Source organism: Petaurus breviceps, unplaced genomic scaffold (assembly GCF_028583685.1).
Source record: "Petaurus breviceps papuanus isolate PSGF00001 unplaced genomic scaffold, PetGlider_PUasm1.0 223, whole genome shotgun sequence".
NCBI classification, from domain to species: Eukaryota; Metazoa; Chordata; class Mammalia; order Diprotodontia; family Petauridae; genus Petaurus; species Petaurus breviceps.
This window is the reverse complement of record NW_027185884.1, coordinates 534635-552395: the sequence shown is the minus strand read 5'-3', so window position 1 is coordinate 552395 and position 17761 is coordinate 534635. Positions and strand designations below refer to the sequence as shown.

General features: G+C 38.0%; 1 protein-coding gene across 1 annotated transcript in view; it reads right to left on the bottom strand.

The window, feature by feature from the left end:
- TMEM182 (transmembrane protein 182) overlaps positions 1-17761 on the bottom strand; it is a 53695-nt gene that overhangs the window by 34684 nt on the left and 1250 nt on the right. Inside the window, exon 3 of the mRNA XM_069094926.1 lies at positions 15139-15237. Within this exon, the coding sequence (XP_068951027.1) occupies positions 15139-15237 (99 nt within the window). The remainder of the gene's footprint in view (positions 1-15138; positions 15238-17761) is intronic.

Sequence of the window (17761 nt, the reverse complement as noted above, 5' to 3'; positions counted from 1 at the left end):
GAGAGAGAGAGAGAGAGAGAGAGAGAGAGAGAGAGAGAGAGAGACTGAGACAGACAGAGACAGAGACAGACAGAGAGACACAGAGAGAGAAAGAGAGAGAGAGAGATATTGGGGCAAGGGCCAAAGAGTATATGTTGCAAGTGATTTGAGAAATACTTTGCTACTTAGGAATCCAGGACCTGAGTAATTTAGGATCCACACACCATGTGCAAAAGCAACTCATAGTTCAGAGGCCATAAGATGAGTATCTCTCAGGGACAGACAGGATAGCTGAGGACAGAGCAGGAAGTTCTGGCAAGGCAAGCATTCCTCCTCACACTGTACAATACCTCTAGGCACTTTCCTTACTTGTGAAGAGGCCCTAGCAGATGGAAAAGTCACATTTTCTGTACTTTAGAGGAAATATGATCTTTGATATTTCAAAATTATACTCTATTAAGTATAGTAGTTAAAGTTATCACGGTATCTCTTAGGGATGTAAAATATTAGGGCATTTTTTGTGAAAATGTGCAGAGGAAAGTTTTCAGTTCCATCTAATTCATCTTCTACCCTACAACATACACAAAAAGGAGTCATATGGACTTCTCTTGAAGACCTCTACTGTTGAGCAGTTCACTACTTTTCAAAACTTCATTTTGCATTTCCATAGCTCTAATAGTCAAAAGGTTTTTCTTTATATCAAATTTAAATGACTCTCTCAAATTTCTCTTACAAATTTCTTCTGCAGAAAATCCCAGTACATTGGGAACACTGAAGGATCATCTTTCATGTTTCCTGTGAAGGATACAACCTCCCTGGATTTAAGAACTGATAAAAATTTGGGGGTCAAGGTGACAGAATGAAGTGCTGAATTCCACCCATTGCTAGTAGTTAGCATTTCCTAACTCAAAATCTTTGCATGGGAAAAATACAGTATCTCCATAGCTGATACATTCCCTTCATTTCATGTATTTTGTAAGGAGAGGGTGCAGAGTTGGAAGATTTCCCTTTACTAGATACATGCAAGCTGTTGCGTGTAAATATGTCTCTATATTATATAACAACAGCTGTTGCTCTGGAAATAAGTTAACTCCATGCTTTCCAAAATAAAACTAGATTTCACTTACAGTCTAGACTTCATACCTCTCATAAATTCATAACTTCTTACCTTTTGATTTTTCCTACAAAATGGCACTTCATCCATCAATTGGTCTCTCAGTTTTATACCAGTAAGAGGAATTATATTGCAATAATTACGAGTCATATATCTTTGTGAATGGAAATACAGAGTGGAAAAAAAAGAATGAAATCACTCAAATGTCATTTCACAAATATCTAGAGCATCTAACTTTTTGTACTTGTCAAGTATAGAAGAAATCAAATAAAATTTGAGCATTAGACAAATTGTCTAAGAAAACCAATTACAGGTTCTAAGACCACTAGATTTAATAATAATAATAATGCATTTATATAGTCCTTTATAAATATTACCTCATTTTTTCCTCACACCAACCCAGGAAAATAGGTGCTATTATCATTCCCATTTTGCAGTTGAGCAAGCTGAGACAAGCAATGGTTAAGTGACTTGCCTAGGGTCACATAGCTAACAGGTGTCAGACTGATTATGAACTCAGGTTTCTTGACTCAAGATCCAGCATTCTATCATCTGCACTGGCTAAGATTGCTGAAATGTCTTGTGAATTTTAAAAGTCATATCTTTTAATGCCTGACGTTGACAAAACAAAGGGAAATAAAGAGGAGAGAAATTATTTAAATATGTAGGTCAAGGAATTTTTTGTCTGTTTCCTATATGTAAGACAAACCTAATCTAAAAATTAATGTGCTACTAAACAACATACAATTTATAAATAAGTGACTTTCTAAAAGCTCAGAGTTAGAATTAGCCTTCAAGGTCATCTAATTCAATCCTCTCATATATAGAGAGAAGTAAAAGGCCAAGGAAGGTTAAATGCCCTGTCTTAGGTCACACAGACAATAAACTACAGAGATGAGAATCAAACCTAGGTCCTATCATTCCAAACCCATTATGCTATACTACCCTTTCTCCCATTTACAAGTGGTTATTTGGAACTCAGAATGTTTTTACTTTAAGACCTGGTTATAAAAGGTAGTTGGCTTTCCAAAATCATCAGTAATATAGCTGAAACTCTGAGATTTTATATTAAAATAGCAGCAAAAAATACAACTACAATAACTAAGCCTTAAAAAAGACTGAAAATGAAATGAAGAAATAATGGTTGTTTGAGGATTTGAGTCAGTTCCTTACTCTCTGGACTTCTCCAGCTCAGCCCCAAAAACCTTCTCATACTTGGAGAACTCTTACAGTGTCTTCCTTTGGTTGGTGAGTCTCCTTTTGCTGTCTCCATGTCAGGAAGTACCCAAACCAACCTTGCTGACTTCTTGGCTGGCTAAGGTCCTGACTCTCTGGACTACTTTTCCAGTCTGCCTTCCCCCCACTATCCCTCAACTCCCTTTTCAGCTCCTATGTATACAGTCTTCACTCGTTAGAATATAAACACTTTGAAAGTAGGAATTGCCTTTCTTTTTAATTGTATCTGTATTTCCAGCATTTAGCATAGGGCTGTTACATAGTCAAGTTTAATAAATGCTTTATCTAATTTAATCTCTGTTTTAATGACAGTACTCGATGAAAAGCAGGTTTAATTAGGAGAAAATGAGAAGGAAGATGAAGTCTTATGCAGAGCTACTTAGGTGGATTGTGTTTGGGGCATGTTCAAGGATTTTCAAAGTAGATGATACCAGTTCTTATTATGCCTGCTTTCTAATCAGAATATACAATTCTCCTTTTCCTTCTTCCAGATATCAACAGTACAGCACTCTCTCATGCTTATCAGTGAGGACTAGGGTCATTTGGGGGGTTCACATATTGAAAAGATGAAATTTAAATCTCATATTCCTTCCTTTCTCTCTTCCCATTCTTGGTCAGTTATTTCAGGAAAATTCCTCTAACTCTCTCTCTCTCTTCCATAAAGAGGAAAGATTGCCTGAAGGGAAGGATCAACATAGGAGAGAAGCTGGAAGTCAAATATATTCATGATTCTCCTGGAATGAGAATTGGCAAGAGGGATTCGGCAAGGAGAAGGGTCTGAATTGGACAATTCTGTCAGTTCCTTTAAAGAGGACAAGGATGATGAATGATATACATCAGTAGAGAAAGAAGTGAACAAATATCCATTTGCAAATTACTTGCACGTTACTTGTGGACTCCAGTATTACATACTGGTTGAATAGTATACTATCATCCCCATTGCCAATAATGCCTCCACATATTATTCTGATTCTGTATATCTAAAAAGAAAAGTTAAAGAATGCTTTGCATTTTAATAAATTAATATATGTAGCACTTTGGGGTTTACAAAGTATCATCAATAACCTTATGAGACAAGTAGTGAAAATATTAATTGCTTTAGAGTTGGAGGGCCCGGATTCAAATTCCACTTCTCATATTTAATAACTCTGTGACCTTAGGCAAGTTAATTAACCTTTCTTCAATTAACCTCATTGACCTCATCTTTAAAATAAAGGAGGGAGGCGGACTAAATGGCTTCTGAGGTAGGTCCCTTCCAGTTCTAGATATACAGAATTATATTTTACAGATGTTAAAATTAAAGCAGAGATCAAGTGATTTTCTCAGGGACATGCAGACAGCACTGACCTAGGCTTCTAACTAAAATCACAGGATCACAAATCTAAAGCAGGAAAGAACCTCAGGGACAATATAACCTGAATCCTTCATTTTCGAAATAAGGAATTTTAGGTCATAATTAAGTGACTTGCCCAAGGTCATGCCAGTTGTCTTATGACTCTAAGATTGTGCTATTTTTTTGAGCACATATAACTTCTGAAACTCTTACACTAAGACTTCACATTCCTTGTGAAGGAATTCGATCAATCAGTTGATATTTATTAAGTGTGTACTATGAGTCAGGCATTGTGCTAAGTGCTAAGGATCCAAAAAAGGCAAAAGATAATCCCTGTCTTCAGAAAACTTACAATCTGACAAGAGACAACATACAGACAACTATCTACAGAGCAAGCTTCATACAGGATGAATCTGACATGATTACAGAGGGAAGGCTTCCCATAGAAGGTAAAATCTTAGTTGAGACTCAAAGGAATCAGGGAGGTCAGTGTTCGAAGTAGAGAAGGGAGAACATTATGGGCATGGGGACAGCCAGAAAAGATGCCCAGAACTGAGAGATGAAGCCTCTTGTTTGTAGAAGAGCCAAGAGGCCAGTGTCACTGGATCAAAAAGTATGTATTAGCAACCTTTTTAGGACATTTTATTCCAAAGTGACATAATAAACAAATTGTAGCATGTCTACAGATGGTGTAAAGTAGGGTAAATGACATAAATGCAGTTCAAAAAGAGGGGAAGGGGTGAATACCATGAGAATATAGGAAGCCAACTTCTGCATCTGGAGGTGCACATTTCCTGGTTTTATAGTCGCTGGTAGATTTTTATCACCCATACTTCCATTTTCTATTGGCTGTGATGCTGACTGACACTTGGTACCAAGGGTCTTCCCTTCCTCTTTCATAGTTCTTGTTTATTATTCAGTCCTTTCAGTCATGTCTGACTTACTAGTTGTTTGCCATTTCCTTCTCCAGCTCTTTTATGGATGAGGAACTGAGGGAAACAGGGTTAAGTGACTTGGTCAGGGTCACACAGCTAGTAAGTATCTGAGGCCAGATTTTAACTCAGGAAGATGAATTTTCCTGACTTCAGGCCCAGCACTCTATCCACAATGCCACCTAGCTACCCTCATACTTCTTATAGTTTCTCTCACATAAAGAAACTTCTTGTAAAACCAGGGAGAAGAGTCACACGCTACTCTCTTTCATGGGAAGCATTTGCCTACCATTAGCAGGCACTGTTATTGTAAACTGCCAATCAATCCTTAGAGGCACATGGTGCTTTCAAGAATGAACGTGCAGAGAACATAAAATAACAGCAACTGTAAAAGGGATTTTTATAAAATTACAGTTTTGAAGCTGCAACCTATAACTGTAAAAAGTTGATCACGCCAGCATGAGTGATGATGTGAGAAAACTTAGAATGCCGCTCTATGAGTGACACACAAAACTGAACGCTGAAATTAAGCCCAGGCTAGAAACACATATAACAAGCCAGTGAAGAACCAGGAACTGATACTGCTGTTGTATAAGCCTGCAAGTATGACAACATCTATATAATACCAAACATCTGGATAAACAGCAAACATTTCAGTCAATCATCCAGATGTTTCTAACCGCCCAGATATTTGATGTTCTATAAACAAAACATCTGGATGACTGACTGAATTTTTCACTTTCTATCTGAGCATTTCAGTGTTGTGTATACACAATTTGTTTCTACAATCAAAGCATAACAAAAGGTTGCTGAAATGTCTTGTGAATTTAAGGAATGTATACACTGAATTCAGTACATATCCACACATAATCTTCATAAATAAAAACCAGCTTTTCTCAAAGTTATCTGATTTGCCCAAGAAGACAATTCCAGGTTCACCAACCCTCTGATGCAACCCTGGACAAGTCTCTGATGTGTCATTTTCTATTTGGATTGGACCTGTGATTTTGTTGGTAGAGTGAGTTCCCTTTATGAAGGAAGCTCAGTAACTTTTAATCTTAAAAAGTTGCCTGAAGCACTAAAAATTTTAATAACTCCCCCAGAGTCACACAAGAAGTATATATAATGAGTGGGACTTGAAACCAGGTCCTCTGATACATAAGGTAGGCCATCTATCTACTAACCCACAGATACCTCTGTTCCTCACTTGAATAACTTAAACTGCATTATATTTGGAATCAAATTTTAATTGCTTTTTAGGTTGCTTAAAACTGTCATATCCATTGGTGCTTCTCCCCACACATAACATTTTGCCTGAATTTCTTTAATTGGTAGAGAAAAATAGCTTGTTTCTGAAATAACTGTTTTACTTATTGAACAAAGAATCGGGGAAGTGGAGAAGGCTTCAGAGTTCACCTAGTCCAATCTGTACCTAAAGGTTATATCCTTCCTACAGTGGCCCTGAGCAGACATCAGAAAGTCAATGCTGAAGAAATCGTGTTCTCTAAAAGTAACCCATTCAAACTTTAGGATATTTCTGATTTTCAAGAAGTCAGTCTTTATATATTGAGCAATGCCTCTCTGAAATGTCTTTTAGTCCAATATTATTATCCACATGATAATAATGATTATTGACAACAACAATAATCATATAAATAGTGAGCATTTATAGAGCACCTACTAGATGTTGTGCTAAGCTCTTTACAAATGTCCTCTCTTAATCCTTACAATAACCCTGCAAGGTAGGTATTATTTGTATCTTCATTTTACAGATGAGGAAACTGAAGCAAAAAGAAGTTAAGTGATTTGTCTAAGCTATTAGGTGTCCGAGGCTGAATTTCAATTCAAGTCTTCTTGATTCCAGGTCCAGCACTCTATCCACTTTGCCATCTAACTGAAAAGCTGTTAAATAACTTACCTGTATAGTCATACAGAACCATGTACTAAAACCATGTCTTCCGGCATGAAATCTAATACTCTTTCCATTATACCATGTAGAGTCATGTCATTCCCATCTTGTATTTATAATCAGTTAATAAGCATTTATTAAATGCTTACTAATGGCAGGCACTAGGGATAAAAAAGGCAAAAATAGTCCCTGCCTTCAAGAAGCTTACATTCTAATATAACAATATATAAATAAATTGTTAAGTATGGGGGGGGGGGGACAGACAAAAATGAGAGAGGGAGGAGGGGGGGGGGGGGGGGGGGGGAAAGAAAGGGGGGGGGAAGAGAGAGAGAGAGAGAGAGAAGGAGGGAGACGGAAAGAGAGGAAGACAGAGAAGATTTGATATAACAAAAAAAAAAGGAGGGGAAGAGGACCTGGTTTTTAGTGGTTTTGCCACTAATTAGCTGTTACAGTGGGTGTAGTACTTAACTTTTCTGTGCCTCAGTCTCCTCTTCTGTAAAATGAGGAAGTTGGACCAGATCTCTAAAACACCTTCCAGCTCTAAAATGCTGTGATTCATTCCAAAATAATTGTTTCAGAACAAAGTAGGATACTGTTATTTTTAGCCTGTTTCAATACTAGCGAATTGAAGCATATTATTTGCAAAGACTAGGGAGGACACAATGGCATGCTGCAAATAATTTGCCATGCTTATGTACTCTCATTTTTGCAAATAATCCCTTTCACTTTGCCAATGATAAGTCAGCCCATACATAATGCTCTCCAAAGAGAACATAAAACTCACAAAATGATTGGGTAGCTAAGTAATAGAGTGCAAGATTATACACGTTGTGACATTATTTAAGAGTAACAAGAATCACAGAACAATACTTAATTCCAATTAGACAGTACAGTTTTAGAATGGCATGTATATGCTCTTCACAGCTAAAGTGAAAAACAAATCACACACAACCAAAACATAAGGTCAGATGTCTGGGTACGCAGTGACGAAAAGAATAAAGTCAGCCTATGCAATTATGTCTCAGGTAGAATTCTGTTGTCACAACAAAATGTTCTTCATTCTTCCCAGCATTCCTGAGAGTTTTGAATATAGATTTGATGAAGTTGCTGTAAGTGATGAAGGAGTTACTTACGGGTGTGCCAGAGATGGGTCTGATTATAAAAAATGTGGAATATAGTTTTGTCATTAGATCCAAAAAATGACATAGTAATTATACGTGGAGCTACATAATAATTCTAAGTATAATTGCAGTGCAATTTCTTCTGACATGTATTTACTATCCATCTACACTATAATTATTATGCATGGATTATGTTACCTTGTTTTTCACGCTCTCCACTATTCCTTTTAGGTAAAGACTTTTCCCCCCCAATATTGAGACTTCCATTCTAATTGTAAACTCTACACAATACCTCTCCTGTATGCGGACCTAAACAAATTATTAATTATAATATTAATAATCATAGTAAAATAATAATAGCATGCATAGCCAACTCTCTGGGGCTGCAACCCTTCATTATTTTAGAGTTTGCTTATAAAAGGAAGACTGGCAAGCGAGTGGTGTCTTTTTTTTAATAATAGGAAAGCATTTGTTCTATTCTTCCCCATTCTTCCTCTCATTAGCGAGAGAGTTCATACCATATCCACGTTCATGGAAGTAGGCTCTAATTAGTGTATGTAAGGAAATTTCATGTGCTCTCACAATAGGGTGGAGAATCATCTTCCATATATATGAAGGGCATGAATATATATAGCGTATGTATACCAAGGCCACAGTGACAGAAAAAAAAAAGACAGAATTTTGTGATGAGGCAGATAAACAGAACTCCCAAATTTATATATCATCTTTTCTGTCCTTTTAATTTGTTCATATTTTTTCTCTTTTCAGTCTGTTCCTGTGAATTAGTTAGGAAGCTAGGTGGCACAGTGGATAGAGTGTGAAGTCTGGAGTCAGAAAGACCTGAGTTCAAATCCAGCTTGACACTTACTAGCCATGTGACCCTGGGCAAATTACTTAATCCTGTTTGCCTCAGTTTCCTCATCTATAAAATGAGCTGGAGAAGGAAATGGCAAACCACTCCAGTATCTTTGCTAAGAAAACCCCAAAGGGCTCACAAAGAGTCAGAAACAACTGAAAAATGACTAAACAACAACATCAAAAATCTTATCTCCTATCACTACTGTATAAGTTCTGTGAGGTCAGAAAACATGTCCTATTTGTCACTGCAGAATAGTGAAAAGGTGAAGGATCTGGGTTCGAATTGCTCCTCTGACAGATGAAGAGGGAAGGTGAAAACAATTCTCCAGTGAATAAAAGATGATATCTAAATTTATAATTTCTAAATTTCATGTTTTCAAATTATCTTTGTTTAGAAGGAAAAGAAGACTTTTCTGTGAAAAGGAAGCTTCTGTGAAACTAGATCACCCCTGGTATTTCCTATCCAATGTGTAATGGGATCAACAACCTGAATTCCCAAACCATGAAAGTAGGAAAGAATTAGAGTTGATAAGAGCAGACTAAGAGATAGTTGAGTGGAGATAAAATTATTCTTCAGTAATTTCAGTAGTGTCTGACTATGAACCCATTGGGGGTTTTCTTGGCACAGAAACTGGAGTGGTTTGCTATTTCCTTCTCTAGCTCATTTTACAGTTGAGGAAACTGAAGCACACAGGGTTAAGTAGCTTGCCCAGAGTCACACAGCTATTAAGTGTCTGAGGCTGAATTTGAACTCAGGTCCTTCTGACTCCACAGCTGGCACTCTATCCACTGCATTGCTTAGCTGAATTGTCTCTACCCCTCCACCCCACCTACAGTTAGACAGTCAACTCTTCTTTTAATTTGAACCTTTTTTGTTTTCTATCAAGCTAAATCACATTCAACTTACAGAAAAATTCTCGGATGGTGAAATTCTTTGAGAGTGGACAAAATAAAAGAAGGGGATTTTGTAGCAGAATATATTCTTTATTTTTTGTCAAAATATACTGAGAAAAAGGGAGTATCAGATATGAGTATTGGGATTTCCAAAATAAAATTTTTCTTGTAATCTCCATAATTCTGAGTAATTTCAGGTGATTAACTTGGTAATCCAATTTCCTGAACTAATGTCAGTCCTGTTTTCCAATCATTTATCTAGAGTTACCACTCCCTTCACCATTCTGACTCATAGGTGGCTAGTAGACCCTCTCTGGACTTGCTTACTAGCCCCACTCCTGGGTATAGAAGTAACAAGATACAATCACTGCACGTGGAAGACACTCAACAAATGCTGAGTGATTAAGAGAGTTAGAGAATTTTCCCTGCATTTTCCCAGCTTTTCATTTTCCCACAGAAGTCTCACAGGAAAACACAACAGAGACAAATAAGGTAAGAATGGGGCAAGGCAGGAACCAAGATTGACTGATGAGCCCATAGCCAGAAGAAGAGTAACAGGGATGATTTAGAGCCAGAAATCTTGGAGAGTGGACATGAAAACGAATGAGTTGGGCTGTGGCAAGAGAGAGATTCAAGGAGTTTTCTGAGTTCAAGCTGGGGCTGTGCTTAGAGCTAAAGACTTAAGGGAACAGGGCGTGGTTGAGTCAGGGAAAACATAATTCAGCATCCTTGGCTTTCCAGTCAAGTGGTCTGAAAAATTGTAAGGAAAGGGGTCAGATAGGTGAGGGTCTGCTAAATTGTGTTAATATGGTGACATAAAAATCTACTTATTTAGGAGTGAAAATGTCTCACCCAATATGGAAAAGAGCTCATATAGTAGGGAGATAATGTTGGATGCTTAAAGAAAGACTAATAGAATAAATAAATGCCTGAAGAAGGAAAGAAAGGAGAGAAAGAGAAAGAGAGAGACATGGAAAGGGGGGGGGGAGGGGGGGGAGAGGGAGGGGGAGAGAGAGAGAGACAGAGAGAGAGAGAGAGAGAGAGAGAGAGAGGAAGAAATAAAGAAAAAAAGAAAGTGCCGAATGTAGGAGTCAGTAATTATGTGACATTTGGCAAATCACTTAATTTATCTGAGCTACAGTATCCTCAACTGTGAAATGAGATCTCTCGACTATCTCACAAGGATTGTTGTGGCAACTAAATGAATCACGTACATAAAACCAGAAAGTGGTGGGGGCTATAAGAAATCTTTTTTTTATGCTGTTGTTCAGCTGTTTTCAGTTGTGTCCAACTCTTTATGGCCCCATGTAAGGATTATCTGGAAGAGATAATGGAGGGATTTGCCATTTCCCTCTCCAGCTTATTTTACAGATGAGAAAACTGAGGCAAACAGGGCCAAGTGACTTGCCCAGGGTCACCTTGGTAGTAAATGTCTGAGGCCAGATTTAAATTCAGAAAGAGGAGTCTTCCTAACTCCAGGCCCAATGCTCTATTCACTGCACTAGCTACTTTATCATACAGTAGGACAGTTTATAAAAGTTGGTAGCTGTATGTCTTTGGATAAGTTATTCTGAAGCATAGAAATGTGTTCAGTAGCTTTATGCAGGGATAATAGAAAGCTGCTATGATCCAAGGGAAAGTGTACTGGATTTTGAGTCAGAGAGCCTGAGTTCAAATCTTGCCTCCAACACTGTTTTTTTACTTTTATTATTTCTACTTTCATGACATTTGTCATGTTTCCCCTTTTCTCTATACACACAGTTATTGCCCTCATTCAGGATCTGGCCCCTTCTAGCCTAAACTATTAAATAAATTCTAATTGACTTCCTTTCTTCAAGTGTCTTCCCCATTCCAAGGTATTCTCCACTCAGCATGCGGCAGCATCACTACTACCCTCCCTCATTCAATAACCTCTAGTAGCTCCCTCTTACTTCCAGGGTCAAATGAAAAAAAAAATGCTCTGTTGGCATTTAAAACTCTTCAGAGCCTGGCTCCTTTCAACCTTTATAAGGTTTTCCTGCTTTACTCCCCACCACAGACTCTTACAATCCAACTACACAGACCTATCCGTTGTTCTTCACACTCTCTCTCTCCTCTCTCTGCCTTCGCACTGGTAGGTCCCCATGCCTAACACGCTCTCTCCTCAGCTTCCCTGGTTTCCTACAAGTCTCAGGTCACATTTGACCTTCTTCAAAGGACTTTTCCCTTTTAATTCTAATAAGTTTCTCTGATAATATTTTCAATCTACTATATGTGCATATACATACATATGTATATACACATATGTTTGCATGTTGTATGTATCTAGTTCTTTAGTTATTTTTTTCTCTTCTGCTTTATAACATGAACTACTTGAGGGCAGGAACTGTTGCCTTTCTTTTTTTTCACAGAACTTAGCACAGTGCCCATCACACAGTTGTGTTTGCCCTTTGTTTTCGAAGAGGAAATGACATCAGGGAAATGATGACATGACTTGCAGCTGACTTTGATTTGAGTGAGGGAGGACTGTGCAGGGTCACCAGCCTCACTTTCTCCTCCAGAGCCATCTGGGTCTGGTGGCCCAATATTCATCAAGATGACTACAGATGGCCCAGGATGCAATGGGTGACCCTGGTCCTTTTAGGCTAAGGCCTTTTCAGGTTCTCATTTTGAGTGAGTTATCACCCATTCAGTGAATTCAGTGAGGGGTGTCTATCTCAGGTTTGCTGATCAAAGAGAAACACTTACTGTTGACATTTACTCTGAGCCAGGGAGACCCAAAATATAGCCATTAAGTGGTGCTTGGGCAAGAACCTATTGTGGTACAATCTAGGAGCTCCAAGTTAGACTGCCTACCTTGCACAGCCCCCCCTCACTTAAATGAAGTCATCTGTAAGTCATGTCATCATTTCCCTGATGCCCTGGTCCTCTCCAAAAAGGACAAACACAACCTGTAAGTAGTCCAAGCTGCTTGAATAGAGACCCACATAGTTGGGTAATTCAGCTGGTCCTCTCCCTATTCCTTCCCACTTTTATTTTTTTGGGTCTTCCCTTCCCACTTTGATTTTTTCTTTCTTTTTTTTTTTTTTAATTAAAGGGGCCATCCCTTGACTCACTTCTTAGAGAGGCCTATTCATTCAATGGGCATTACCTCACTCAAAGTGAGAACCTTAAAAAGCCTTAGCCTCCCACTGCATCCTTGGCCATCTCCAGTAGACCTGATGAATATCAGGCCACCAGACCAAGATGGCTCTGGAGGGGAAAGTGAGGCTGGTGACCTTGCACAGCCTTCCCTCACTTAAATCAAAGTCAATTGCAAGTCTTGTCATCATTTCCTTGATGTCATGGTCCTCTTCAAAAACAAAAGACAAACACAACCTGTGAGTAGTCAGAGCTGCCTGTTACCCAGCCAGTTGGGTAACTCAGCTGACCCTCTCTTTCTCCTCCTCTCCAAAGGAAGGTAAAATTTTGATGGCTTGAAGCTGCCCAGTTAACTTGGGGTTTCCTGGTTAGATTCCTTTTTTTCCTTCCTTCCTTTCCTCCTTCCTTCCATCTTTTCTCTTTTCTCACACACCAAACCTTAAACCCATTTCATTCTATCACACCATAAACACTTGATAAACGATTCTTGACTGATTGTATGGCCTGGGGCATATGTCACTTAAGCTCCCAGGCTGCCAATTTCCTCCTGTGTAAAATAAGGGTTCTGGACTAGATGACTTCCTGGTCCCTTCCATCTCTAAGTGCATTGCCTTGGGCTCCCAGGCCTCCACTCTACCATCACCTAATTTATAAACAGATATGCTATTTAGTGAGGTGGTGAAATGGATAGAGTATAGAGCCTAAAGTCAGGAATACCTAAATCAAATCTTGCCTCAGGCACTTCCTAGGTGTTCCACCCTGGGCAAGTCACTTAATCCTGTCTGCCTCATTTTCCTCATCTGTAAAATGAGCTGGAGAAGGAAATGGCCAACCACTCCAGTATCTTTGCCAAGAAAACCTCAAATGGGGTCATGAAGAGCTGGAAACAACTAAATAACAAATACGATTCTGGCAATCGTGGAGCAGGACAGAGATGTCTCTTTGTTCAAAGGTAAAAATAATAATACTGAAAGGAGAAAAAGGAAAGATGAAAGAGAAACATTTTTTTAAAATGTCCCCCAGTTTCCACAATAGGGTACTTGCCAGCTCCATGAGTCCCTGCTTTACTACTGATTGCATTAACCTTATAATTCATGTTCCATGAGTACAAACCCTGTTGTTCTACCTGAACTAGACTGAAAGCACTGAGTTGACCGAATTGCAAATCCTTCTGAAGGAACCTTGTAAGATGTGCCACATACTGTAGAGCCCAGGCTACTTTCTGGTGGTGTATTAGCTGCTCTGAGATATATAACTCTTTTAGCCCATGGAAAGTATCAGTTTTATACTGAGACAAGAAGAGGCATCAGTACATTTATCTTTGTGGGTGGCATGGCAAACAAATGGTGCTTTAATAAATCCTTTCACATTGACTTACTTAAGGCAATGTGACTACTTCCTATAATGGCCTTGGAGTGGGTTACCTTCTAAGTGTCACACTTTCTGGTCAGGGCCCTACACAATTACCCAAGTGATCCAGGCTCTGCTTAGATGAGTAACTATTGATACTTTGGCTTAGCCAGAGATTAATTTATGCCAAGGATAGATAGCTTGTGATTCTTCAGAACTGTGTGTACAGTGTTTGAAGCAAGCATGAGGAAAAAAAAAAGGAACTGACATTAAGTGTTGTATTGATGTTATCATTAAATGCAGTGCTTCATCCTTTGAAAGAAAAGTGATATCTTAGTGTTTAGACAAAACCGATTTTACATATAAATGAATAAATGGATGGATAATGTAAACATTTGTCAAGTCTATTCAGTATGAAAGTGAATTAGGCATTACAATTTTGAAAATAAAAATATTATGGCCTTCACTGATGACATTGGTGAATTCTGGCTTGGTCTCTTGGTCAGACTGACCAGCCTTGATTTATGCATCGACTGAATCAGGCTGACAGTTTAGGAGACCTAGGAAGTTTCTATACTTTCCCTGAAACTCACTAGATGAGATCATATAGACACAAAGGAATCTATGTAAGTATATCTTCTAGTTAATTACTCTGACAATCAATTGGGATAAGTTATGCCACTTGCACCAAACTTTTAGAGATAAGACAGAAAAACATCACTTTCATGAGTAGCTAAACAACCAATTGTTTATTGTAATATTGTAATATAAATTCAAAAACGTGACATTTTTATAAAATAAGCCATCTTAATTTAGGGATGAATTTTTGTGTATTCTTAAATTTTTTTTTTAAGAGAAGCCGCTTTTCCGACTGTCAAAACATTTCAAAAGAATTTCAATAATAGAAAATAGCAAAAGAATACTATTAGATTTTGAGCTGGAGGAAAACTCAGGGATCATCTGGTCTAACCTCCTCAGTTTACAGATGAGGAAACTGAGGCTTGTCAAGGTAAAAGTCTTTTGCCCAAGGAGACTCAGGTAGTAAACTGCAGAACTAGAACAAGGTCCCCTGATTTCATATCCTTCCATAGCAGTTAATAGAAGACACAAGAATCTGTTAAATATCATTGCATATATATATATAAGTTTGTGACCTATTTATGGGGGGAGAAAATGCTTAACTTCAGCTCATTAAATGGTTTTTTAAAAAATGAACTACAATCTCTCTGATCCAACATTAGTCCAGGTAAGTATTCTTTAAAGCAAGCATTCCAAGAAAACGAAGTACTTACTGACTGCAGAGTCATAGGAGGTCGAATTGTGCTCATCTCTCAGGAAGGGATATGGGGAGAGGTAAGCATGTGTACAGTTCTTAGATGGTGATTGATTTGCTAGAAATGAAACAGAATTTTTAAAAAGCCTGTGTTATTAAGGAGATGAAATGTTGTTGTTTATAATAAAGAATGGCTTTGAGGGGACATAAGAGCTGTGATTACACAAAGTAAAGTAGAGAATTAAAGCAATTATCCAGGAAATTCTAGACAGATAAGACTCTCTCTTTCTCTCTCTCTCTCTCTCTTCTCTCTCTCTCTCTCTCTCTCTCTCTCTCTCTCTCTCTCTCTCTCTCTCTCTCTCTCTCTCTCCTATTATTTGGAGGGTGAGGAAAGGGTTTGGAAGAATGTTTCATCTATATTTCAGTATTATTTACTCAACATTATCTGCTCCTACATACATCTTAATTTCAACATGTCCAAAACTAAATATCTTTTCCCTCAAACACTCACTTTTTTGTTTGTATTTTTTTCTTGGAGGAGACAACTGGGGTTAAGTGACTTGCCCTGAGTCACACAGCTAATAAGTATCTGAGGCCAAATCTGAACTCAGATCCTCCTGACTCCAAGGCCAGTATTCTATCCACTGTACCACCTAGCTGATCCCTTGTTTCTTTCTAACTTTCCTATTACCCTCAAGGGCACTACCATTCTCCTAGTCAAACCAGAGTAACAGCCTAGGTTTCATCGTCAACCCCCTACTCTTTCTCTCCACCACCACCCCAAGTCCGGCAAATTGCCAGGGCCTATCAATTTTAAATTCATGACATTTCTCCTATATAACTCTCTCTCTCTTTTCGGCCATCACCCTGGAGCTGGTCCTCACCACTTCATGTCTGCACTATTACAATACCCTGCTGGTTGGTTTCCCTGCCGTAAGTCTCTCCTCACCCCAATCTATCCTCCACTAAGCTGTTAAATTGATTTTCCTATAATTCAGTTCTCAGCAGGTCACTCCATCCCTCCCCCTCATTCAATAAACTGCAAAAACTCGTGGAATCTATATATTCTCCCTATTACTTTCAGGACCAAATGTAAAATCCTCTGGTTTTCAAAGCCCTTCATAACCTGGCCCCTTACTCCCTCTCCAGTCTTCTTTTATCTTACTCCCTTCCAGTGACACTGGCTTACTTGCTATTTTTCCATACAACACTCCATTTCCTGACTCTTCAAATTTGCCCTATTAGTCATATCTATAATGACGTCCCTCCTTATCTTAGCTACTCTGGCTTCCTTTAAGTCTCAACTAAAATCTCATCTTCTTCAAGAAACCTTGCCCAATCTTTTTTAATCTTAGTGCTTTCCCTCTGAATGACCCCCAATTTATCCTGCATTTTTAAAAAATTATTTGTACATAGATGTTTGCATGTTATTTTTCCCCTTCTTTCTTCATATTCTCATGCTTAGCACAGGGCCTAGCACATATCAGGCATGCTAGATATATTACTATTTCAATAAACGCTAAATCAATTACAGTTTCAATCAGCTAGGGAATTGTTTCACTGGACACAGTCTTCAAAATGGAGACATCTTTCTCTTACCATCAACATTAGAATAAAACTTTGATTATCCACATATCAACTAACAAGAACCTTCTCTTTACATGCCCTTTTAATCTCTATTTATAGAGAAAAGATGATGTTGAAAAGAAAACTAGCTCCCATTTACTATTTGTTAAGAGACAACTTACAAAGAAGTTCTGATCTAAAAACCTAGAGGTTTCACCCTCTCCTCTACATTCCCTCTAAAATTTCATCTAAAAAAATACAGAATAATACCAACATTCATTACTGAGGGAAATGCATGGGAATGTCTATATGACATTCGCCATATCATTGATATAAAATATAATTTGATTTTTGTCTCTAAGTACAAAACAGCATAGCTCTCCCCAAATTCTACTCAACTTTGTCAGAGTTCTTTTGGAAGTCGAAACGTAACATGCTAACTGTTTCAAATTTATCCATGTTACCCCTTCAAAGAATTCTCTTAAGGGATAACTAATAGCATAGCAGATAGAGTACAGGGTCTTGAACCGGGAAAATTATACTTCTGGAGTTCAAATCTGGCCTCAGACACTTAATAGCTATATGACTCTAGACAACTCACTTAATGTTGTTTGCCTCAGTTATAAAATGAGCTGGAGAAAACAATGGTAAACCATGCCAGTATCTCTACCAAGAAAACCCAAATGGGGTGGGTCATGAAGAGTCAGACAGGATTAAAAAAAGACTGAATACAAGTCTCTTAAAATCAACTTTATTCTTAGGGAAACCATCTTACCTTTCCCCCAATAAGTAGTTTGTTAAAGTGTTTGGTGATTCTACTCTTAATTATAGATTCCACAACTTCGCCTGGCATGGAAATAACTTCCCTTGCTGAGTTCACAAAATTTATTATTATAGACACAGCAAGAGAAGTTCTAAATCATTTTCAGGAAAAAAAAAAGAAAGTTATTTAAGTGACATTTTTACCTTGATGCCAACAGGCCATAATGCAAATTTTTTTTAAACAAATCAATATCTAAGCTTACATAAATCGTACAATATACATTTGGAGAAAAAGGGTCATGGTAGTCTGCCTT